This window comes from Phascolarctos cinereus, unplaced genomic scaffold, assembly GCF_003287225.1.
Source record: "Phascolarctos cinereus isolate Bilbo 61053 unplaced genomic scaffold, phaCin_HiC Scaffold_8;HRSCAF=390, whole genome shotgun sequence".
NCBI lineage: Eukaryota > Metazoa > Chordata > Mammalia > Diprotodontia > Phascolarctidae > Phascolarctos > Phascolarctos cinereus.
The window spans coordinates 14,973,700-15,000,741 of record NW_027556291.1 but is presented as its reverse complement, the minus strand read 5'-3'; the positions used below and the strand labels follow the sequence as shown (position 1 = coordinate 15,000,741).

The window sequence follows — 27,042 nt, the reverse complement described above, 5'->3', positions numbered from 1 at the left end:
AAAGATGGATTTTCAGATATCTGCTTAGAGATACCATATCACAGTATTTGTCCTGACTGTCAGAGAGTCTCGTGGTGAGGTTTTAAATTGAAGCCATATAACATTCCTACAATTGGAGAAAAAAGTATTTTCCTTGGAGAGGCTATTGGGACAAGGAAGTTATTGTTGTTGCTATTGGGTTTGTTTGGTTTTTTACCTCCTCGATATCTTTAGATTTTCTGCCCATCATTATGGTTTAACTTGAAAGAGAATAAATAGAAAATGATGAAAGAGATGGCTCACTGAAAGGGATAGATGTATTAGCCTGATCAGCTACCAAGCAAAACAGTTACTTGTGAAGGTTAGGGAGCAGCATCGACTCAGGCAGCTTAGGGAACATTCAACATGTCCTCATTCATCCATTTATTCATCAAACATCTATTCGTTGTCAGGTGGCTTTCAAAAATGAAATAGCTTCTGTCCTTAAGGACTTTATGTTCTATGGGGAAGGGGGAAGTAAATTGTTTGTTTGTCTGTCTGTCTGTCTGTCTGTCTAAAATTCTGAACCATTTTATAGGGAAGTGTGCTTTAAGGAATACCAACTTGGTAGTTGTATGAGCTTTGCATTGGAAGGGGGAGAGATTTACCCATCAGTTAACTCTTGACATGAGATGAAAACATTTTCTTTTCCAACTGTGCTTTCTTTGATAACATCTTTTTTTTTCTAATTTCTCTCCAATGTAGCAAAAATTACATTAGCTCAAAAGATCAACCTCATAGGTAAGTCCCATTAAGTTTCTGAATATAAAAATGCACTCGTCAGATACTTCTTATAGTCAGCATGTGTTGATTTGTAAATGAATAAACAGTATGTGAAAGAATATCAGGAAAGTTGTATGATGGTTTCCATTGCCTCTTGGTGCCTCTATGGGAATTTTTCTATGGTTACATTGTTAAGTTTTCGTTTTGTTTATTAGTTGTTTTTTAAATAAGGGTACACACAACCCATATCTGGTCAGTTCCAAAAGTCAATTTACAGTTTGGTTAAGAATTTGCATCAAGAATTAAATTTTTTTCACATTGTTACTAGATTATAGACCTTGGAAAAATGAATAAAGGGGACAAGAAAAATTAAAGCAATCATTTCAACTTGCAAAGCATTTAATACTGCCCACTAGGTGCCAGGCACTGGGCAAAGTTCTAAAGATTAAAAAATAATTGGGGCAGGGAGGATGATGTGCACACAAATAAACCAATAAAATTATATACAAACTAGTTCAGGGGGATTGACAACTAGGGACCTCAGGAAAGGTCTCTTGTAGAAGCTGGTACTGGAGCTGTTCTTTGAAGAAAGCTAAGGATTCTCCTAAGTGTAGGAGCAGAGAGAAAGACCTGGGGAAAATCAAGCCTGAAAATTCAGGTTTGCATCTCTTATTCTCCCCTCTACCTCCTCTCCACCCCTACGGTTAAGAACTAGGATGTTAGGTGTGAGGTTAGATGTTGAGATGAAAGATGTGGAGATAATGCTGCCGAATGTCAGAAAGAGGCAATGTGAACAAAAAAGTGAAAGGTGATGTTACTTCCCTAAGGCCAGGCTGTGGGTCTACTGAGCCCAGGGGCATGCTGGAGCTAGCTCTAATCCACTTTGGAGAGCCAGCTGTTCAGTTTCTTATATGAGCATATACATACCAGAAATCCACAAATGCATAAAAACCAGGGCTTCCTGTATTATTTTGCTGGTTGACAATACTTAAGGAGTTGTTAATAATTCAAATTCAACTTAAAAGTGTGTGTTGATACTCTTGTTCCCCCCCACACTCACCCACCCCACCACCAACACACCCTTAAGCCCCTGTTCACTATTCTCTCCTTCTCTCAATATGACACTTGGTTCCCAGGCCTCACTTAAACACTCAAATTGCTAATGGAATTTGGAGGTGGGTTCTGAAATTTTCGTTAACAAACGGACTAAGGAATTCTTTGGTTTTACCCTGCTGATGTTATTTTCATCTATGGTTAGTATTATAACCTGGAAATGTGCAACTATAATCACAAAAGGTGCTATTTACTGTACTCATCTTGTATGGTCATCTTGTGTTCCAGCACAAGTCATATAAATTAATTACAATATTGTTCTGATAGACTTTTTAAGTGGAAAGGTGTTGGGTTTTTTGTTTTTGTTTTTGGTTTTGGTTTTTGGTTTTTGGTTTTTTTTTTTTTGCATTCTAGTGTGGTGAATTAGCTCAGTATGCAATTCAGATGAATAATAGTGGAAATGAAAGGAGAAACATTTTAAAATGTCACCTTTTCTGACGTATATAAAAGCTGCTGTATTAAAAATAAGAAAGATAAAGCATTTAAAAATAAATTTTCCCCGCCGTAGCAACATGGAAATCTTATTTGCCTGCTGAGAGCTAGCATGAGCCTCTTAGGACACTTACTATTAGCAAATTAATGATGTGTATGCACCCCTGACAAGAACATTTTAACCTTCCATGAGTATGCTGGAGAGTGATTAAATTGCCTTCCAATTAATCTTGGATCCTGATTATTACTAAGAGGTGAACCTGGTTTGTGTTTTTCTAGAGGCAGTTCTCACTGGTATTCCCCTCCCCCAAGCCCCTTGGGGGGCACCTCTGTATAAGTCGCTTCCTTTGCAGGAGATGGGAAGGTCAGAAAGATAAGAGAAGGAATGTATTAGTGGGAGGGGCTTGTCTTTTTTAGGTCCTCTTCAATTGTCCCCATTTGTTTTTTCCCAGAAGTAGGAATCTGGTGTTTCAGGTGTGGCTAAGCATATGAAATGCCCTTGTGCTGTGCTTGGATAATAATGATGAATAATAAAGTGAGATCTTTCCCAACCCCCAAAAAGGACGATTTGGTACTTCTCTGATGCCTTTGTCTATGGGGTTGGCTCAACATGGATGCTACCTGAGTGCTGGACTGATGAAGCTGGAGGATGCTGGTGTTGCGCTATGGGAGGCTGTGTTTGCGATGGCTGTGGCCTGGGCTGCACATTGGGGGGAGTACACTCCAGGGCAGACCTTGCCTGCCACCTATACCCCAGAATTCTGATTTTAGTGCAATAGGGAAAAAAAGGACAACAAGGCATTGGCCAGTCAGCTCTCCCCAAGGGGGCCCCTGCATCTGGCTGGGAGGTTCTGTGCTGAGGCCAAACTATGGCCCGTTCCAGGAAAATGGATCATAGGTACTATTGTTCAGGCGTTTCAGTTGTGTCTGACTCTTCATTACCCTGTTGGGGGTTTTCTTGGCAAAGATACTGGAGTGGTTGGCCATTTCCTCCTCCAGTTCATTTTACAGATGGGGAAACAAAGGCAAACAGGATTAAGTGACTTGTCCAGGGTCATAAAGCTAATAAGTATCTGAGGTCCCATTTGAACTCAGGTCTTCCTAATTCCAGGCTCATCTCTCTATGTACCCACTGCGCTACCCACTTGCTCCATCATAGGTATACTTACTGATTTTTGAGGGGCCAATGAAAAATAAAACAGATGGGCTGTTCAATGCCTGTTGCTGTGTGTTAAACTCCAGAGTAATCACTTAGCTCTGCAGCCTTGTGCTTTTGAAGTGGCCCAGCATATAATTTACCAGCGTCTCTGGAAGCCTATAGCTAATAAGAGATGCTACAATGGTGTCTTTTATCGTCATGCTATTCTCATAGTGAGTGGGCAAATAGGAAGGGGATAGTAATCCATGGCCTCAGTGCACTTGGAGTGAGGTCAGAAGGCTTTTCTGGAATAAGTGTGGTGAGGACAGGTGCCTACTGGTTCGGAGTCCCAACTCTCCCCGCCCCCCCTCCACATCCAAGCACGCACCCAGTGGGAGAATAACACCAAAGGCAGTGGGCAGCTGCATTAGGGGAAGGTGCAACCCTTGCTTGGCAGTCTTGGGGGAGGAAGGGAGGAAGGTAGCAATTTTCACATCTGCTGCTCATTTGATAATGATTCCCACCCACTCCCCTTAGCCCGTATCTTGCGTTTACTTCTCTGCTTATATGCTGAACCCATCCTCAAGGGCAGGGGCTGGTTTCATTTTGTCTCTCTCTCCCTCCCTAGCACTTTGAATACAGTAACACCATGTTAAGTATGTGTAAATACACTTAACGCCCACAATACAGCCCTGTCTAGCTTAAGAGTACAGTTAAGCAAACAAAGCAGCCCATTGGCTACATCTGCTAATACTGTAGGCCACCACCTATCGGGGAGTACAAAGCCAGCAAGAATGTGGGCCAGCCCTGTCAAGGGTTCTGACTGGTCCAAGGGCACGTGAGGAATCGGTATGGGTATCTTGCATGAACAAAATGAACTCGGTTGAGTCGATGCTGCCCAACAAAGTACAGGATTGCTCCCTGAGTCCTTCCCATCGCAAGTGCTGCAGGGCTGTATGTGGGCTCCGAGGTGAGAAGCAGAATAGAAGGCAGAACGTTTAGACTGGGAGCCATGTGTACACTGAATGTGCTCATTGTATTTGAATCCGATTCCTCACAACTTCCCTGGACCTTGGACTTCTGTAGCTGTTTTTCTTGTTTTCTTCCTTGCACTTGGTAGTGGGGAGAAAAAGCAAGTTGTGTTTCATGTCAGTGACAAGTACAGTATGAGACCAAATCCAAAGCAGAGTTAGTTCAGTGCTCTAGGAAGTTTGCTCACTAAAAGTCAGAATCCAACTTCTTTGAACATAAGTTCTATGTTTCACTGATCTTCAAAGATCTATCTATGCAACTCTACTGAAACTGTCTCTCCATAAAACCTAAGCCAGATGTCAGACAGACCCTAGAGACCACAGTTTGCTCCCAATACCCTAAAAAGAAATGACAAGGCCAATGGTGTTCTGCTGTAGGGGAAAAGGCTTCAGTGAGCCATTCGCTCTTTAGCATATTTAGGGCCCCTGACAAGGAAAAGTGTGATGAGTGATAGACAGCTGTGAGGCTAGGGACAGGAGCCTGGAGAAGCCTTCCTAAGCTGGGACCCAGGAGCATCCAAATGGCCTGGACTTTTAAAAGCCATAGCACAAACTTCAGGAATAGCTTGGGAAGAACTGTTTTAGTCCACATTAAAACTGATTGTGCCTTCAGAAAGAAGAAATATTTGGGTAAAGCGTGAGTGAGCACCTTGCCATTCATATCTTTTTTTTTAAAAAAAAGTGTACTTTCAGCAATTTCTAGAATCATCACTGAAATTCTATTGAAAATGAAAAAGCAGGGAGAGGGGAGAAAGAAGCCTGGAACAATACATACTGTTTATAGAGGTAAATTTCAAGAATGCCCGGGTCCTTTAGGAACCACATACTCAAGAAGATAAGTGGAGAGCATTAGCATGCATGTCCCCTTTCATAATACTGCCTTGTCTGAGTTGTGTATGCCCAACATCTCCAGGGGCCTGAGGTCTAGATGGGGTTTTGTTTGTTTGTTTGTTTGTTTGTTTGTTTGTTTGTTTGTTTTTAAGACAGCTCATTCAATTCAATAACCCTCTACTGAGCCCCTCCTCTGAGTCAGGACTCATCATCTACTTGGGGGATCCAAAAACCAAAAAGGAGACAATTGTTGCCTTCAGTGAGTTTACATTCTACTGGAGGAGGGAGAATGATATGTATGCAAGCAAAGTAATTCCAAAATACATACATCAATAAGCATTCATCTGATGTGTGCCACCATACTGTATCTGTCATTTCACCAGTTGCCTTTAGCATCATGGAATATGTGATTACTGGAAAATGGAAAGTCTTAATTGATGACAGATCATCTTCTCAATTCCGCCTAAATTTGATGCCTATATAAATTTCCTTTTTAGCTGCCTGTAAACAATTAAAGGAAGACCAGCTTAATTCTCTCTTACAATATTTTTATTTTCCTGATAATTGATTTTGAGCCTCCGGGTAACTACCTGAAGGATTAGAAACTACTCACATTTCTACAGGAAAACAATTTAAAAAAAAAAAAAACACTTTAACTTCAAGGCAAACTATAATCCATTAGCAGCCTGAAAAAAAAAAAAGCCGTGCTATAATTCAGTTGCTTTTTTCACTTGCATTTGCAAACACGGCAACCTTTTCATGGATAAGGTCTTTTCCTTCTTCACTCCCAGCACAAGAACTAGTTGCTGAGTCAGGATGAGGTGCTCTATCCCCCCACCCCAGTTCATCCATTCATTTTCTGTCAGTGGCTTTCAAAGAAGAACAGAAAGGCTTTTGAAGAAATGACTTGTTTCCACATGCTAGTTCTCTGAACCCAGATAGCCTAGCATGTGGCATTGGTAGTAAATTGTTGCAAAAAAGATGAAATATACTAATGCCTAATTATTCCGCATATCATGTCTGACCCTGTCCATGAGTGGGTAGGGAATTAAGATTAAGATTTTTATAGAACCTGTGAACTAATTATTGGTCCAGGATATTTATCCTTTAAAAAGTGATCACAGAAAGGTGATCTTAGAGATAGGCCAGGAAATCAGTACGGACATATATGAAATCCAGGTTTGAATTTATAGTGCTATTGCCAGAGAATAGAAGCACCTTAAAAAAAGGAAGAAGATACTAGCATCCCAAATTGAGTAGGGCATGAATCATTATAAATATAAACAGGCCAGGGAGAAAACAATGAAAGCTTTGTGCTCCTTTCTTTTGAAGCTAAAGTTCCACAAAAGAGAAAAGTAAGGGTCAGTTTTCCAAGTGTCGATTTTTAACATCTTTATAAGGCACAGCATAGATACAGAACGTGTATGCATCTTTCTTACAGGACATCAGGACAAATATTTTAGTATGTAATTAAAACAGTCACAAGGAAGGCAGAATTCACAGAATGCTGGGTCCCTAGATTGGTGCCACCTGGTTCTATGCCACAGTTTTCTTAACAAAGTTAATTTCCGTCTTAGAAGGCTAATTAAATGTACTTCTAAGAGAAGCAATACAAAGAGTCCAATACATGGTCAAATCTTTATTTTTTTTTATTTAAATAATCAATATTCTTTACTTTATTGATATTATATAGCTGTGTTACCTTACCTCTTCTGAATAGTTTTGAGTTCTTCGCTTTGAATTCATTTATTATCAGGTAGTCATGAGAGTAGGATGGATCTATACCTATTATTGCAAAGATATGGGGAATATAAGGCATGGAAACACTTGCTGTTCATGCAGACCAGCAGTTCCTCTGTAACTCAGAGTCTTAGTTCCTTGGGGCACTTAAGGCGTAAGTCCCTTGCCTATGGTTTGCCACAGTCAGTATGTGTCAGAGATAGGATTTGATATATCTATATATCGAGAGAGAGAGAGAGGAAATTAAATACATACAAAAAAATATATATATATATGTGTGTGTGTGTGTGTATATATGCACATATGTACACACACACACATATATATACATATATATTTGTCACTTTCCAAGGCCTTTGCTTTGTAAGAAAGAAATATAATTAAATAAGACAAATGAGTACATTGGCTATGTCTGACAGTGTATGCCTCAATGTACACCCGCAGTCCACCACTTCTGTCCTGAAAGGACACTCTAATAACCTTTAAAAAAAATAATCAGAAGCAAGATATCAAACATAGAGATTAAACGATTAGAAGGTTTCCATTTATCCAAGTCTCTCCATATCATTCATAAACCCCAGGACAGCATCCCTCCCGGCTTCCCTATAGGATATCAGTATACTTTGGTTCCTGCTCTACGTGGATTGCCAAAGTCTTTCCCAGCTGCAAACATCTAGTCCTTGTCCCGGTTATTTAATGTCCCTGTCAGTTTATTCCGTGAAAAAATGAAGTGTATTCTACTGGGGCTGTCATGCTGTCTGGATAAACAGCTCACCTTTCACTTAGTTTCAGGAAAAAGAAGCTGATGGGATTTTGTAGTCAGCCTTGTTTTTTCCTGTGAATTTTACAGGCCCCCACTGCTCTAATCCCTCCTTTCTCTCTGACAAGGCTAGATTTCCATAAGACATTCAAGAAAAGGCAATAATCTCTAGTCCTGTGTATCTCTTTTTGACACAGGACATTAGGAAGTGAGAAGTATTAGAGAAACAGGTCTCTAGCCTCTAGCTTCCCCAATTCAATAGGACCCATGTGGCATAGGTCTGTTTTATACTCCAGTTGAATATAGGGGCCAGAGGTTTACAGCAGAAAAAGATCTAGGGCTTTTGGTTCAACTACTTCATTACATAGAGGAAGAAATGGTCTAGAGTGTGGAAGTGACTTGTACAAGATCACAGAGGTAATCAGTCAGTGGTAGAACCAGGATTCACACCCAAGCCTTCAATTCCCAGACCTCTTTCTACAGCACAGCACTGCCTCTTGGCATTTCTCATTGCCAGTGCATGGGGCTCATTGTACAGCTAGGTACATATACATCCAGAAAGCCTTTCAACAGATGTTAAATCTCTTAATATATTTATAAAATTTACTATCATATTTGTGATGTCTTTGCCTCATGTAGTCATCATTGCCCAGTAATCATTATGGGACTCTTCTCTAAAAAAATCAGTGAGCATCTCTACTTTGAACATTAAGGTCTAGAGCAAGATACACACACACACACACACACACACACACACACACACACACACATATACACATACACATACACATACACAAATATATACTCACAAACACAAATAAATAAACCACAGTTCATTGAGAGCCTCCTGTATAAGAAACCTGCTCTGGGCACCCTCATATTGGAGGGGAATACAAAAGACATAGATAGCCTGCTTCTTGACTGGGAAAGGAAGGGCAAGGAAATATAAATGGAAAATGAATGAGAAAAGGAGGAGGAAAAGAGGAGGGGAAGATGTTGGTACACCACAAAGTGTAGTTTCCCGTCTCTGTGATTTCCGATGATGAATTCTCCCTGCTGGAAGCTGGGAAACATTTTTTATAATAAATGCCTCCTTCAAAAACAGGAATCACTGGAGCCAAGCTATTCAGTCATCCCTCTTACCTTAAAGAACTCATAATTTCTTCAGTTTTGCAATTAAGTATGCATGGTCTAAAGACATTTGGAGTAGTTGACTCTCAACTCATTGCTTTTAGCAAGATTTAGAAATGGGGCTAGTTAATTGCATGACAATTCTGTAAGCTGTAAGGGAGATGAGAGAGATGAATAACATTTGCAGTTGGGCCTCTTATGCTCTAACTGGGAGAGAGATAATTAATTTTTAGGTTTCAGAGCATCATTTCATAATGTGTAAGGCATATCCTGCACTATTTGCCTTTCAAGGCATAACCCTTGCCTGACTCGAGGTCGCATACTGGTAGTGCCTCCCTAGGCAGCATCTGGGGGAGGTTTATTTAGTGTATAGTAAGCGTAAAAGCACAGTAGTGGGGAAACACCCAGTGTGACCCATCCTCCTGTAACAGTCTTAAGCACACAGTAAGTACATTTCTGGGGCAGATTTTGAGAGCAATAAAACCAGAACGCTAGAAAAAGATCCCATAATATGAGGGGAAAGGACATCAGCTGTACAATAAAAAGAGGACTGAATGCCCAGTGGAAGAATACAACAAACAGAACACACAAATAACCAACGCCTCTTCTTTTTGCTCTTCTTCCAATATCACAGACACAAAGTCCCATTGTAAAAGGCAGACACGACATTGTCCTAGGGGGCCCATGCCAGGGGCCTGGATTCTAGTCCCAACTCTACCACTAATCTCTTACTACTTCAATCTAGTTATCAGGGTAAAGAAACAGTTCTCAAATCTTTAAAGGATCCCTTCCATGTTCTATTTCGTAGACAGTATATCGATTCAACTTCCTATCGAAGCCTTTCTAATACCTTTCTTGCTCCATAGTGTCTCCCTCAATCTCTGTTTGTTAGGTTCCCCTGGGGGAATATAAGCTCCTTGGAGGTAGGGCCTGGGTCCCATACCTAGTACTATGCCTGACACACAATAGGTGCTTAATAAATTCTTATTGAATTGAAATGAAAATGTTGTACAATGGGATCCCTAAGCTTCCTCCTAAATAGGGGATTTGATGACTCCTAGACTTGAAGATATGAAGACATCGGTGTCTTTAGTTTTCATATCGTTGTCATAAAATTATATATTTAGAGCTGACAGGGACCTCTGGCTCCTTGAGGCACCCTGTCATTTTCTAGAGGAAGCCAAGCCCCAGAGAAGTTAAGGGACTCACCCAAGGCCACATGAGTAGTAATCACAGAGAAGGGATTTAATATAAACCCAAGGCCTGTGACTCCACGGTCTGTGTTTTCTCCTCTCTACCATACTAGTCACCATGGTTGAGTCTGTACGTAAGCATGCGTGCGCCTGCTTTGGATGCAGTTTCTAATGATGACTCTGCCCTGTCATTGGTCTATGTGCAAAAGTGACATGACTGACCTGTGATCAGCAAACCATGTTTTCAATGATTGTTTTACCGAGAGAACTGATGGATCTGTGCTCCTTACACTCTCATCTGGTCTTCCTCTTGACCAAAAGGGTACATTTTAAAGTGGCTGATCAGAATTAAGAGCAATGAGCATTTGGTCTCTGACCACGATGGGTGCTGCAACTAGGATGCTTTGAACTGACTTGAGTGTCCCAATGAGATCTCATTGTTATTTCTCAGAGATTTTCAAAAACTGATCCTTTGGTTGAGACCTGTGCTGCCCTTGAGCTGTTTCCTGCAAGATGAATGTCCTTTATACCCTGATTCATTTTCGTCTAAGTCTGGATTTTTAAAATTAAGACAGAAATCTACCTCTATTAAGATTTGCTTCAGCTAGTACTGGAAACTCACTCCCAGTGAAAATTGAGGTGATTAAAACAACAACAAAAACGCCACCATGGGATTTAAATGCTGATGTGTCAGGACAGTACAACTTATTAATTAAAAGTTCATCTGATATACCACCAAAGTGTTTATTAGTGCAATGTTTCAATCATTAATAATCATAACAGCAAATGTCCTTGTTTACATTAGAAATAAGGCTAACAGGACAGAACTAGTCTCAAGCAAGGGGCAGATATTGACAGGCCTGTGATTTCGCTGTTATTTTTCATGTGAGGAAAGTCCCTCTACCAATGCCATTTGGTATTTCTCTGCAACTGACGGTTTTAGAGCATTGTCTAAGGCCAAGGTGTCCAACAGACTGCATCTACTTGCTGCATAGCAGCTTGCAATAATACTCCTCTGTGGCTTGAGCCAGATTAAAATATAATTGAGAAATATTTTAAAAAATAAATGAAAACATAGTAGAACACAGATAATATTAACGCATGGCTTTTGAAGTCAATATGTGGCCCACAGGATTGCAGAATTGAGTGGTCCCATTTCTAACTGAGTTTGACACTACAATGCCAGAGCAGCATGCGGTTAAATGCCTTGCTCAGTGTTATGGAGGGTCCCATAACCAGTAACGTCAGAGGCAAGACCTGAACCTGCATCTTTTCGGCTTCAAGACTGTGCCATGTGACCAGTTGTGCCACGCTGCCTCTCAAATTATCTGAACAATATCAGTGTGGCTGTTGTAATTGTGTATATACCTTTTATTGCTGCCCAAAGTAACGGAAATATTGAGCATTTGAATCAAACATCTTCACTATATCCTAACAACTGGAGGGTGGCACAGAGCATAGAGCACCAGGCCTGGAGTCAGGAAAACCTGAGTTCAAATCTAGCCTGAGACACTTACTAGCTGGGTGAGCCTGGCCACTTAATGTGTTTGCCTCAGTTTTCACATCTATAAAATGGAGATGATTAACACTTTCCTCTTGTAGTTGTTGCAAGGATCAAATGAGATAGCAATTGTAAAGAACTTAGCTCAGTGCCAGACAATTAATAAATATTATAGAAATGTTAGCTGTTAATCATTATTATTAATATTAATATTGTAGAGACAAAACATAATTCACCATTGTGCATGGACACCACTTTAGGATTGTTGGAATTTTTTCTCCAATGAAATTAAGAAATGTCTCAAGCGTTTTCCTGAGATGACACATAGTTACAACAGAAGGCTATGTTTGTATCTAAAGTCTACCATATCCTGCAAGGATTTTGCCCTACTCCCTTCCCTCACTACCTTTCCTCCTCCCCTTTTCCTTTTCTTTTTTTTTATAAAATGATCATTTTCTGTGAGTGTTCTCTCTTTAAAAGAGAGACATTTCGGTTTTGCTATGACCTGGGGAAAGTCAGCCCATTGCCTTCCGTAATGATAAAAGAAAATGTTTCTATAGCAAAGCAAGTCTGTCTTCAGCCCATCCATCCTATTGGGACAGCATGCAGCACATATGGTATGTAAAATCACCCCCTTTTTGGAGACACCTGTGACTCATTAACACAATGTGGTGGATTATCTCTAAACATTCAGACAGTAATTGCTTCTTCCTTCTTAAATATTCTGATATTCACTTTTTGTAGCAATGACACTAGAAGGCAATTAGAGGCAGGTTAACTCGATTAAGAATGTAATTAACTTAGAAATTTATTATTTGACCAGTGGGAAAAAAGAGTAATCTCCTAGATCTCCTATGCAGTAAGTATATGTCGAATGCCCGTTCAGTATTTGGTGCTTCATTTTATCATGGCTACAGCTACAGCTATGATGAAATATATATTCTCACATATATGTACACGAAGAACAAACATATGGTACGGAGTCCTGATTATAAACGTCGGTCAGCTTTTCTTTCCTAGGCTCTTTTACTTGCTTGTAGACCAGTAGGTGGCGATGCAGTATCTAGAGTGCCAGACCTGGAGTCAGGAAGACTCATCTTTCTGAGTTCAAATGTGACCTCAGCTGTATGACCCTGGGCAAGTCACTTACTAACTATATGACCCTGGACTAGTCACTTAACCCCGTTTGCCTCAGTTTTTTCATGGCTAAAATGAGCTGCAGAAGGAAATGGCAAACCATTGCAGTATCTTTGTTAAGAAAACCCCAAATGAATCAGACACAACCAGAAAACTACTGAACAATGAAGACTCATACAGTGCTAATTAAAGGAACATTTGGCATCCCCTCATTTTAGATCCCCTTTGGATGTAGTCTCTTTTCAACAATATTCAAATCATCTCATATTCTTTAGATTCACAGATTTAGATCTGGAAATGACCTTAAAGGTCACCTAGTCCAACCATGTATCTATTCCAGTATATTGTATACAGATATGACATTTGGTATCATTTTACAGATAAGTAAACTGAGGGCCAATTAGTACCTTGATCAAAGTTACACAGGGTGCCCCAAAAGTCTTTGTGCAATTTTAAGCTTCAATAGCCTTTCAGAGTTGTTTTCTTCTATTGTGGTCATCATGTAAATTGTTCTGATTCTGTATAATTCTGACTTCATACGTTTTCCTTAAGTTGTCTGAATGCCTCACATTTGCCATTTCTAGCACAAGTTTCTTCAGCCATTCCTTAAATGATATATGCCTACTTTTCAGATTCTTTTAGTAGGTGGTCCACGAATATTAAAATGAGTGGCATTACTACAACCGTAGCATTGCAAGAGCAAACAGTATGCTGGCTTTTCTTCTCTTATCACATCACCCCTTGTTCAGTAAACTCCAATGGCTCCCCATCATATCCACGACCAAATCCATTAAAGTTCGTCATAGCCTGGCCCCACCCTACTTAGACATTTTTATTAACACATTACTGTTCTTGCTATTCCTTACACATGACCTTCTGTTTTCCATTTCTGTGCCTTTGCATTGGTTATTGCAAATGCCTAAAATGCTTCCTCCCCTCCCCACTTTTCCCTGGTGACCATCTGCAGTAGGTTTTCCTTGATTCTCCATCCAGATTTTAGTGCCCAAAGATCAACCCAAAATCACCTTGTACCTGCTTAGCGTGTGTTTTGTTGTATCTTTCTTTCCCTGTCTTCAGGGGACCATTTTCTTTTGCTTTTGTATCCCCAGAGCCTAGCACTGTGTCTACTACATAGTAAGTGTATAATAAATTCTTGTCCATTAATTGAAGTATATTCATCCAGTCCTGATCTCTCTCTTGAATTCCAGCCCCATCTCATGAATTGTCTACTGGATTTCTGCACCTGAGTATCCATAGGCACCTCATTCTCAGCCAGTGTACAGTGTCACTGATAATATTCCCCCTAAGTTCACTCATCCTGAATTTCACACATTGTGTAGAAGTAGTGAATGTCTTAGGAAATCCAGAATTCCCCTTCCCCAGGAAAGAAAGATCTGTGTGTCATTGGGCTGAACTGGGATCCTAAAGACCATGCCTGTATTTGTACTGTCCCTAGAAAGTGGCAGCTAGACTCTACCCCATCACTGTGTTCTGTCAAGGGCTGGAGAAGCCTTTGAAGAAGAAAACCAGGATTCCAATCCTCACCAAGGGAACTTGCTTATAATGTACAGAGTGTGAATACACGCTCAGCTGAAGTCACTTGTATGAACACTTAAACTAAATCATGGCCACCCCCAGGGCAACAGCTCTAAGGCTCCCATGACAGATCCCTTCCATGGAGTGAGGAATAGTATAAGGACATTGGAAAGGAGGGCAGCCTGGCAAATCTAGGAAGCTCAGTAGGATCTCCAGAATTATCTCTGCAGTGTGCCACTGTTAATTGAGTTTGAAGTGAATGCTTGAAACATCCGAAGACACACATGTACCAGAAACACAGGTGGAGCATGCTAGATGCTTTGTAGGTGATTTCCTGACATGGCCCTTTTCCATCGGTGCAGAAAGGTGCACTGATTGTTTGGTTAGCTGGTGACAAGTATGCATTTTAAAATGAGATAAATCTCTCTAACTAGTCACATTTCATTTATTTTAAATGTGATTCCTAAGTTAGTGGCCAGATGATCCTGCTGAATCATGTATTTGTTCACATTCTCTACCACTTCACAATCTGTTTCGTGCCTCAAGCAAAACCTTCATTTTAGCCCCTTTGGGATCATAAGAAGATATTGAGATTTTTGTGAAAGATAAAATGAACATTTAAATGGAGTCATTGCTAATGAATGAATGTTAAGAGCACTAAGGCTGAAGAAAGTGCAGGTGTAAAAATAGCAATTGAGAATGATAGTCCAGGTAGAATTGTCAGATGTGCCAGAAAGTAAATTTTGCAGGAAAGAATGTCACCCTAAAGAACAGGCAAACAGCATGATGGAGTCAAGGCTGTCCTTGGATTCAGAAGGACCCGAGTCCCTGTTCTGCCTGTGTGAGCATAGGCAGACAAGTCACATATTCCCTTAGTGCCCTCAAACAACACTTTAAGTTACAGGCAATGATTTGCAAATCTGCATCAGGGGAGGTGGTTTTCATACTAGAAGTCCCCTCAGTGGATGAAATCGCAAGTCTGGCTCAAAACCAGTTTATGTATGTCTTATGTGTATATGTATAACTGTACCTACACATACAGACACATAGGACATATTTATATACCTAGAACATGCCTACTGAAGACGACTGATGCGAATATTTAAAGCACTTTAGAGAATCCCTGGTTTTCCCTAATGCTTCATTTCCAAGAAAGACAAAGGAAAAATGTGAATTCTTTAAGACTCTTCTTTTCTGCTTCACTGTTGCCACCAGAAGCTAGGAGGGGAAAAAGCATTTTGCCAAGTAGAAACCTTGGCTCTTCATTCACATGCATGAGAACGCTGTCAAACACTAGCCTGACTGTTAGGCCACCATGATTATGTTAGACAGAAAATGACGTGGCTTTGGGGGAAAATACTTCACAGCTCCCTATTTTTATTCACTTTTTTAGCAATTTTCTGGGGAAATCAGATATATCAAAATTAAAACAACAGCAAGGAAATCATTTACCAAGGTAAAGTGGAGGAAAGTCAATGTAGCAGTGGTAAGAGGCAGCAGTAGCAGCTTCTCTGCACTTGAAGCTCCTTTGTCACATACTATCAGTCGGACCATTAGCTGGGGCAGGAGGCCTGTAATCAGTTGTCACATTTGCTTCAGAGCCAAAATGATGGGATGGAAATTGAGCTTGTGTATTTTCATTGGGAAGGTACCCAAGGGGAAAGATGTGACTGCTTTGTCCACACTTAAGTGTTACAGTGAATGACACCTCTGATATCCTGGAAAAACTCTGGAGGGAAAAGGAAAGGGGCAGTTTGGTTAGCCTGCCTCTTTGAGGTCAGAAAGGTTAGCTAAAAAGAACTGCTACAATTATAACATTTTCTATAGCAATTGAATAAAATGGTTTTCGTGTCCAATTTTACTCATCTTTTTGATGAATGTTATATGGGAGCTGATTATAGATAGCCTCTAAATTCTTGGCTCTTGTCAGTCAATCATCAACAAAGCACATATTAAGCACCTACTATTTGCCAAACCTATACTAAACAACAGAAGTACAAAGAAAAGAATGAAACAGTCCCTGCCTACAAGGAGATTACATTCTATTGAAGAAGACCATATGTACTTATATATAAAATAGATACTAGATAATAGGGGATGGGAAAGCACTTACAACTGGGGGTATCAGGAAAGGCCTGGTGTTTGAGATAAGTCTTGAAGGAAAATAGGGATTCTAAGAGATGGAGATGAGGGGGGAACAGCAAGCAGGCCAGGTTGGATGGAAGATAGAGGGCATCAAGGAGGGTAATGAGAAGTTTGCCAAGAAATACAGGCTGGAGTCAGATTATGTAGGACTTTCCATGCTAAAATGAAGAATTTGCATTTTATCCTTTTATATAGACATATATTCTTTTATATAAAGTATAAAACACATTTTATATATTTTATCCATTTATGTAGAGGTAGTAGAGATCCACTGAAAGGTCTTGAGCAGAGGAAGAACATGAACTTAGGATTATTTTGGCAACTCTGTGGCAAATGGATTGAAGAGAGGAAAGACTGGAAGTTAAGCTACAATTTGGAGGCAGTGTCCCAGGTGAGAGGTATGAGGACCCAAACTAGTATAGTGGTCAAGCAAAAGGAAAGGAGACACATGGCAACTATGCTGCACAGGTAGAATCAACCAGAGTTGGCAACTGATGGCTAATAATAGGAGGTGAGAGGGAAGAGTTGAAGATGATGTAAAATTGTAAACCTGGGTAACTGAAAACATGGTGATGCCCCAGAAAGAAAAAGGCAACTAGAGAAGGGGAAGGGTGGGTTTAGGAAGGATGATAAAGAGCTCTCTTTTGGACATTCCTATCTCTATAGGATATCCAAGTCTAAAAGTCCAACAGCTAGGTGATGATACAGGAGCAGAGTTGAGGACAGGGGTTAGGAAGTCATCTTCATAGAGATGATCATCGAAGCCCCAGGAGATGATAAGATCACCAGATAAGAGGGACAAGGACAGAGTCTTCAAGTACAACCATGGTTAAGGGCTAAGGCACAGATTATGCTCCACCCAACAAAGGAAAGTGAAGAGTGCTCAGACAGTCAGGAAGAAAACCAGACGAGCACAGTATTAGGAGACTATTAATGTTTAAAATCTGACCTTTGTAGCATCAAGATGTTGGGGATCCTCGAGGGGAGTTTTGGGCAGTTCCCCAAATGTGATTCAGCCCAGTGCTCTCCCATTCTGCCCTATGCCTAGATCACACCCTGACAGGACAGTAATCAGTTATGCCATGTCTATATCCTCAAAGGGAAGTGAACAATAAGAAAATTGAGAAAATAAAAGGCTAATGACATTGTTTCCTCCCTTTCTTGAACTGGTTAGAGGACAGTGTTTTTGTCTCCTGCCTCTACTCTTTCCCATAGGCTGCTCTCCTATATCTAGAGCATATTCCCTGTTCATTTACACATATTGTCTTTCTTTCTTTTCAGTCAAGCCACTTCTAACATGTAGCAGTCTCTGGACCTCATCCAGGATAAAAGTACCCCTTCTCCTATCTCCAGTTCTCCTGGAGTGTTCTGTCAGTATCTTTCCTTTACTAGCCCCATCTCACTCTACTTAAGTGTGTATCTCCTTCTCTCCCTCTCCACTGCCACCCATATAATCACACACACACACACACACACACACACACACACACACACACACACACACTTCAGCAGAATGTAAGTTCCTTAATGGCAGAAATGATAACATTTTTCATCTTTCTGTCCTCAGTCCCTACAACAGAGCTTGGCATGCAGCAGACAGTAAACATATCTTGAACGTATTACAACTTTCATATAGTTAATTGCCTCAATTCTCCATGTTACTTTTCATATACAGACCAAGCCCCTGAACCATGTGGCATACAGTGCTGCTCAGTAGTTTCACAGTTACCTTGAAAGAGTGACGGTCACTCCAGAAGAACCTTCTTTACTAGCGGGTAGAAGCAGCTTCATATTACTGATGGTACCTCCCCATATTTAGAGACTCTATCTCGGTGGGCAGTTTTAGGTTCAAATTCTCTCTGACTTACTAGAATTTTCTTGCTTCTACATTTTATTAGATTATTAAGAAATTCGGTTCTTATTATCTTAACTCATTTATAAATGTTAATTTTCCCCAAAAAGGCCAGAATCACTCTCTTTACAATCACAGATATTCTTAAATTATGGAAGTCTATTCTTAGTGTATTACTTCTAATGTTTATCTCCTAGAAGTACACGTTTTGCACTAGTTTTAAATGGTGCTGCCCACTTAAACCATCTCCAGGGAGAAACATTGTGTATACCTATGAGTACTAAAAGTTGAGTTTCTTTCCTGTTAGTAGAAATAGTGGGGTATGTACTTGACAGTATGACAATTCTTGCTTCTCTTCATAGGAATTAACTAAGATTTTTGCATTGGGAATCACATATGCTGTCTAATTATTTTATCCACACATATGTACAATTCATCTCTGGAACTCAATTTAATTAAATAAAAGAGATATTTGCTGAGGGTCTCTTATGTATAGCATACTGTGCTAGTCACTAAAATATGTATAGAGGAAAATAATCTAATTCAATCCACTAAGCATTTCATAAGTGCCTACTATGTGCAAGGCTCTGAGTATCCAAAGATAAAAGGGAAAAAAATAACCTCTCCCCTCAAAGAAAACTTTTATCCTTCTCAGAAGATAGAATATGCAAACAGCTTAATATATTTATGATAATTTGAGGAAGGAGGGAATCACTAACAACCTAGAGGATTAGAAGAGCCTAAGCCTCAAATACCACTAGAGATCCTAAGTGAGTACAGACTCCATTCCAAGCACAAGGCCAATACAACCTGTGCAAAGATATGGAGGTGATATATGAAATAGTAAGGTCAGCAAACAGCAACTAGACCAATTTGTCTGGAACATAGAGGGCATGGAGGAAAATAATGTGAAATTTTGTCTAGAAAGGTAGGCTGGAGCCAGATTATAAAGGGTTGTCTACACTGAAGAGAAGAGGCCATAGGGAACCGCCTGTGCTTTAGGAAGATTATTCTGGCAGTTGTATAAGGAATGGAATAGAAAGGGGAGAGACTGGAAGCTGGGAGTCTAATCAGGAGGATATTGTCAAAATCTAAGTGAAAAATGATGAGGACTGAACTAGAGTAGTGTGCATGGGAGTGATGAGGAGGGTAGGAAATATATTGGAGATATGGAGTGTATTTGATTACTGATTGGGTAGTGGAGTTGGAGAAAGAGAGAAGAATGAGGCTGAGGTTGTGAGCTTGCCTCTTGCCTTCAGCCATCATAGAGAATTTTGGAGGAGAGGGAATGCAGGTGGAGATGGATGTCAAAACATTTAGAAAAAGTTAAATGCTGGAGGAGAAACACAAAGGAAGTAGTATGGTAATAGAGAGGTGGGAAAGATCCCCTTTGCCGTGAAGTTTCAGGAAGGCTTCTTGAAGGTCTTGGGAAGGCCAGCCACGTACAGCACACTGGACTAGTCACTGAGGAAGATACTCACAGGCTTTGAAGGATGGTTACAATTTAAATGGTAAAGGTTAAGGGAGCAGAAACCCATGGTAAGTATTTTTAAAACAAGCAATTCAGCTGGACTGAAGCTCAGGAGAATAGGAAATGAAACTGGACAGATAGGTTGGAGCTATACTTTAAGGACCCTAACCATAGGTTAAGGAGTTTGGACTTGATCCCACACACTGTGGGGAATGAGATAAGCCATTTGACCAAAGGAATGGCAATGGAGGGCAGAATGGTGTTGCACAGGTCGTGTGCGTGTGTGGTTTGTTCTTTGTTGTCGAGGAGGATCATGACATCAGGGAGGTGATGACATGACTTGCAATTTGCTTTGATTTGAATGAGGGAGGGCTGTGCAAAGTCATCAGCCTCACTTTCTTCTCCAGAGCCATCTGTGTCCAGTGGCCAGATATTGATCAGGATGACTGAAGACGGCCCAGGATGCAGTGGGCGACTTTGGCCCTTTTAAGCTAAGGTCTTCTCAGGCTGATTGAGAAAGGTGCTGCACAAAGCCAATTTCAAATAAGGCAAAATTTCATAAGAATGAGCGCCATCCAAAATGGCTGCCTCAGAAGATACTGGTTTCTCTGTCACTAGAGTTCTTTGAGACAAAATTAAATAAGCACTTGCCAGAGATTCCTTCTAGATATAGGTTGGGCTAAATTTGATATATCTCCCAACTCAGAGGTTCTGTGATCAGAATTCTGCTTTAGGAAGAACACTCTAGCAACTGTGTGCATACTAGATTGGCAAAAGAAAGATTAGAGGGAAAAAATCAGTTAGAAAGCTATTGCATCAGTCTAGGTGAGGGGGCCAGAATCAGAGTGGTGACAGTGAAACTAGAAAGTTAGAGAGTCTCTGTGCAGGTGAGATCAACAGGACTTCATTATAAGCAAGGCCAGCGCTAAGTGAGAGAGAGGAGGCAAAGATGGCTGAGTTTGTGCTTGGATGATTCAGGGCATGGTGGTTTCGTGAACAGAAATATAGAAGTCACAAGGAAGAACAGGTTTGAGTTCCGATTTTGACCCCTGGAATTTGAGCTGCCGGTGAGACGGCCAAGTAGAGATGTCCAGCAGGCAACTAAAAAGGCAGAATCTACTTTGGAAGGGTTGTAGAAAACGACAATAATAATTATAGCTAATGTAATAGGAATAGATGATATCGAAGTTAGGAGCTAGCTGAAGCTATGGGACTAAGTGAAAAAACCAAAGGAGGGAATGTAAAAGGCAAAGAAGATTGAGTTGGGTAGGTAGCAGTATGAAATGCTGCTGCTGAGGTTTCATTGTCCTGAATGTGTGCTGCCACTTGACAGCAAAAGGACTAACAAACCAGACCTTTAGAGGCCTGATCATCCATGAAGCACATTTTATGTGCCATCTGCTGTATGAAAAGGACACCCTAGAATAATATGTAGCACATTCATTCAGGTGTTTGTTTGTTTGCCTGGGTTTCTCAAAGTGATAGAGGGACATAGTGTACACACTTCACAGAGCAAAAGTGGTACTTCTGGGGAAAAAAAACCTGGAGCCATTTCCATGAAATGGAATATGTTCTGGAGGCTTCTACATTGTAATGTAAAGCTGTCTAGTCATTCATATTAGTAGTTATGTGGGGCTTAAATAGAATTATATCAAATTGTCATAATGTTTCCACTAGTGCTAAAGCTTGTTCTTAGAAATTCAACTAAAATGTTTGTTCTGAGGAGCCTGAGCTCATCCAGTATGAAGCTAAGATCAATTTCTCCTGAAAATTACTAATAGTGAAGTTGAAATTCCTGGAAGAATGTTGAAAAGATAGGATACAAATTTGTTAAAGCTTATAATTGGTAATTAACCCCAATCACCCATCTCTGCAAAGGAAGGGGAAAGCAAACTTTCTCCTCTGGGGCCTAGCTTGATCTTTATAATTAGCATTCAGTTTCAGGGTTTTTCCATTTATAGTAGTCACTGTAATATTGTTTTCCTGGTTCTGCTTACTCTACTCTGTGTCAATTCATAGAAGTCTCTGCATGCTTCCCATGAATATTTTTTCATACTCATTGTTTCTTATAATGCAGTAATATTCCATTATAGTCATATAATTTGTTTAGCCATTCTCAGGTTGCTGAGAGTCTGCTTTGTTTTCAGTTCTACATGAAATGCTTCTATAAATATTTTCATATATATGGGACTTTTCTATTCATGACCTCTTTGGGGTCTATGCCTAGTAGTGAGCTCTCTGGATCAAAGGATATGGACAATTCAGTCTTATTCTTAACAGAATTTCAAACTGTTCTTCATAATAGCTGAATTCCCAGCTCCACCAAGAGCCTGTTCACAACGCCTCCAGGGAGTTTGTAGGTCTTTTGCCATCTTTGAAAATCAGGACGTTTTCCTATCTCCAGTCGTGTAGCACCTCTGCCCCTGACTAACAATAAGAATACTGGCTGTCTTGGGTTCTGATTCTGCAAATGATCTTTTTTTGGGTACAGAACAAGATTACCAGAATTCTCTTATTACATGACCTTGTTTCTTTTCAATTTGATTCTATGTCTGCATCCTTAAAGAAATCATGGCCATGATTTTCTAAGGTGACTTTATTTGTTGTTGGCCCAAGATATAAATGTCATATTGTGTGAGAAACAAGGCATGAGGGGGAGGGGATGTTAGACAAGATAAGCTTTATAGCTCTATTAATTTACTATGGAACAGCATTTGAGTTAATGGGTTGAAGTAGAAAAGTATTATTTATGGACAGTCCTCATCCTTTTAAAATGTTTTAAAGTTGGTTTCAGTCCACGCTATGTAAATTCTGGCTGGGATCTTAAACATAAAGATCCTTGCTGTGACTGAAAAATTTTACTTGTCAGTATCTCACTTTTCTCCCCTAACACTTCATGAACATCAAGACAGACGATGTCCTAACTGGAAATGTTTTTTGTACCACTGATTCAAGCAAAGGATACACACAAATGATACTATATTACTGAGGGCTTGAATATCTACTAATATGAATAGGGGCTGATGTTTGTCATTGGGAAGAAAATGACCTTCATTTGCGGATATGGGGATGGGACATAAAGGCTGAATCAAGAAGAAACTGATTTTTTGGCATGCACAGCGCACACACATTGTCTGAGCCTAGGGTTTCCTGCTAGGTAACCTGGACTTTGCCTTCCTGTAATTTGAAGCCTGATGAAGTTGGCCAGCTTTGAAAACGAGAGAAAATTTGAGAAACCCTTGATTTTTTTTTTCCTCTTGGCTGTTTAAACCTAATCCTGCATATTGAATTGGAAGGTTGCTAATCCTTTTTCAATCCTGTTCCTTCCAATTAAGTTGCAGAGTTAAAATACTTTCATTTAGTCACTAGAAGCTCCATTGTTAATGTAAAGATATGTGTGAGTAGTGGGGGGTGGGAGAGGGCAGGAGGGTGAGGAAAAGGGACAGCATTCTGGCTGAAAGTTCTTTTATTTGGAGTAAGAGCAGGCAGCAAACACAAGTCTGGAAATGGCAGAATTTAAAAAATAAAAGATCCTAGAAAATGGTCTGGTCCCCTGGGGAGGTGAAGAAATAAAATTGGGACTTCTAGCTTGATTAGAGTTTGATTTATGAGGTGCTTGTTGTTAACAGGAGAAGAATAGGAGAAAACGTCTGGAAAATGCCTTCCAATTCAGGAAGGTTAAGCAAAAAAACTGGGGTAATAATTGGGACTTCTAGAGCCAGCAAAAATCCCTGAAAAATTGTGTCACTGAATTATATAGTTTAAAGTACAGTGTCATTTATGTTTATGTATTTTATCCATCTATATGTATATACACACACATAATTTTGAGGTTTTTATGTAATTTTTAATTCCATTTAAGAGAGTGATCTAATAAATCCTCACTGGGTTTAATTCTCGCTTTCGGTAGGGAGTGGAAAGGTGTGTATGTGCACACACACACACACACACACATATATGTGTATATATTTATATATATATGTATATATACATATACGTGTGTGTGTATATACATATATATGTATATATATACATATATATATGTATATACATATATATATTTATATATATGTATATATACATATACGTGTGTGTGTATATACATATATATGTATATATATATACATATATATATATGTATATACACAAACACACATGAACATATAATCCCAGAGGCCCAGTAATCTTAGAGTTATACCATATACACAACCCTGACAGAGAGTGTGGCCATTTTTGGTGGGCAGGGGACATTGTACATATCTTGTTGGTACCTATAAATATACTTGTTGAGTCCCTCAGAAGAATGTAAACTCCTTAAAGGAACAAATGCATGTTTGTCTTCATATTCCCAGCACTTAGCACGGTGCCTGGCATATAGTAGGCATTAAAGAAATGCTTGTTTATTGATTGATGACCCTTGGTCTCCATGTCTAGCTGGGGATTTCCCTGGCCAGAGTCATTCACTAAGATGTTGGCTTGGGTTCCTCCCTACCCATGGCTGGGTCTGGCTGCCCTGGAAATTCAAGAAGAGAAAGAGGAATTTTCTCCTCTTAATTCTTGTGAAGGGAGGCCTCTTGTCAGCATGCTCCCAGACATGAGAGGAAAATTAATCCAACTATTTAAAAGAGGGGGGAAAGATGTATAATGCATTATCAATGTAATATTTCAATCATTATGTCAATCAGAAGATTTGTGGTTCATTTGCATGAACAAGTACCAAATACTTGATTGAAGTTAACAATTTTAAAAGGGAAAAATTCAAAATCGCATAGATTAAGTGTTTGTGAAATACCATATTACATTGAATACTAAATGAGAAAAAGGAAGATGTCGCTTACCTTTTACTGCATTGGATAATATTTCAGTAGACCTTGGGACCCAATAATGTGTAACCTCTCCAGGACATTTAAATGTAGTTATCTTTTAATGTCATTACTAAAAAAAGGAACTAGACCATTGAGTCTTCATGAAGGCTCAATCTCTAGCAGATCCTACCCAACTAGAATGGCTTAAGAGCAGGCATAGGGACAGACTGTGCACTGGGCACAGCTTAGCTGAGTACAGAAAGACCCATACTGAGGATAGGCCCAGAGTGATGAATTCTTCAGACCTAGCAACTCACAAAGACCATCTATTCAATCATAGAGGAGTTGTGATCTCCATAGAAGGGGGCATTCATAGCAATGGCATCACAGATTCCCAAAATACTTTAGTATGGAACAGGTCTCTTAACTATTACCTTGAACAAAAGGTGGTTAAAGGAAATGGGTCTCTCTAAATGGCTCTCAAACAAGTCTTGACTCATATTTCATTATAACATAAGAATAGTAAATCTCTCTTTCACAAGTTGTTAAAGTATAATTAGGCATTGTTGAACCCGCAATGAAAATAGCTTATAAATTGTTATAGTGTCTCCATCATTAGAAAGAATACTAAACTAACAGTTTTGATTAGGTGAATTTATTGTCTGGGACAGAATCCAGGAACACAAAATAAGCTTAAGTCCTTCGCTGACTCTAATTAGGATGTTAAAAGGAGTCAAATGAATGGTATGCTTTTATGGGTCTCTTACTTTTTACTAGTGTTATTCCACTTTAAGTGTATTTCTCTTTAATTCACTAAGCACTTAATTATATTAAATATTTTTCTTGAACATTGACACATACACATTTACCATACTCTTTCGCATTTTGTCATCACCATTCTAAGATGGAACATATATCTTGATACTATGGATATTCCCTACAAAGGGGCATATAGCATCCTATTCACACCTTCTCATTTTGTGTTACCCTTGCCTGAATCCTCTCATAAATCCTCCATAGTGGATCAATTCCATGTGCTGAAGACCTCTAGGTCTTTTAGTATTTTACAGGAACTAGTTTAGCACTTGGGCTAAGCTACTATCAGTGATCTTTGACAGATCATGGAGGATACTCAAAGTACCACAAGATCATAAAAGGGCAAATGTCCTGATTTTCAGTAAAAGAGTCTGAAAGTTATAGGCCAGTGATTCTTTCTTTAATTCCTAGTATAATTCTAGAATATATTATTATAGAGATGGTTAGTGAACACCTAGAAAAGGAAACAGTGATTACAATTACCAACATAACTTGGCTGGCACATAAAAGACTTGCTAGAATAACATTATTCCCTTTGTTGACAAGACAATTAGGCTGATCAATGAGGAAGATGATGTAGATATAATATTAGTAAAGTATTTAACAGAGTTAAATTTACAGCACAATGCTTGTGGAAACAATTAAGATATACCATTAAGTGACTGAATGGCTAGACTCAAAGAGTAGCCATTAGACTTTATGTCAAAATATCAACTTCACAAGTACAGGACAGAGAATGTGTAACTAGATAGTAGTTTGCCAGTCTAGAGATTTTTCAGGGACTATAAGCTCAGTATGTTGACAGTGTGATATCATCATCAAAAACTCTAATGGTTAGGGATAGCTGCATTTGACCTCTGTTTGCCTTAATTCTCTCATCTATAAAATAGGGATAACAGTAGCATCTAACTCCTAGTGTGACCGTAAGGATCAGATGAGATAATATTTGTGAGATCTTAGCACACGGCCTGGGACACAGTAGACACTATAGAAATCCTTCTCCCTTCTTTCTTCCCTAATGGAATTTTAGGCTGCTATTGAAAGAGTTAGACTTTCAATTCAGAAATGGGATGATGATAATTCTACTGTGTTCCACCCTGGTCAGACCAGGGTGAACTGGTTTGATTTCTGGGTGCCACAATTTTGAAAGGGTGCTAATATGCTGTAGCATATCCAAAGGAAGGCCAAGAGGATAGCAAATGCCTTCAAGATTGACAAAATGGGGAATTTTAGTCCATAGATGACTTGGGAGGGTAGGGAAGGTGTGTGATAGTTGCATTCTAGTATTTGAAAAGTTGTTGCTTGGAAGAAGGGTTAGGCTTGTTTTGCTTGACCCCAGAGGGAAAGAGTAGGAGGGGAAGAATAGCAAATAAGCAGAAGTGTATGTAAAGAAAAGTTTCCTAACAATTAGGAATGGTCTCATTGGGGAATGGTTAAGCAAATTCTGGTACATCAATGTTGCGGAATAGTAATGTGCCATAAGAAATGAATATGAAGAATATAACAGTATGAGAAGACTTATATGAACTGAGGTCAAATGGAGTAAGTAAAATCTATATGTTTAATATATATGTATATACATACATGCATATATATAGTGAATATATACAATTACTATTACAACATACAGGCGTCCCTTATTTTATTGTGCTTCAAAGATCTTGTGTAT

The 27,042-nt window shown here is 39.5% G+C and overlaps 1 protein-coding gene across 1 annotated transcript in view; it reads left to right on the top strand.

Moving 5' to 3' along the window:
• Positions 1–27,042, top strand: part of LOC110198644 (protocadherin-11 X-linked-like) — a 552,081-nt gene that overhangs the window by 453,988 nt on the left and 71,051 nt on the right. The window contains exon 8 of the mRNA XM_078147797.1: positions 724–759. Within this exon, the coding sequence (XP_078003923.1) occupies positions 724–759 (36 nt within the window). The remainder of the gene's footprint in view (positions 1–723; positions 760–27,042) is intronic.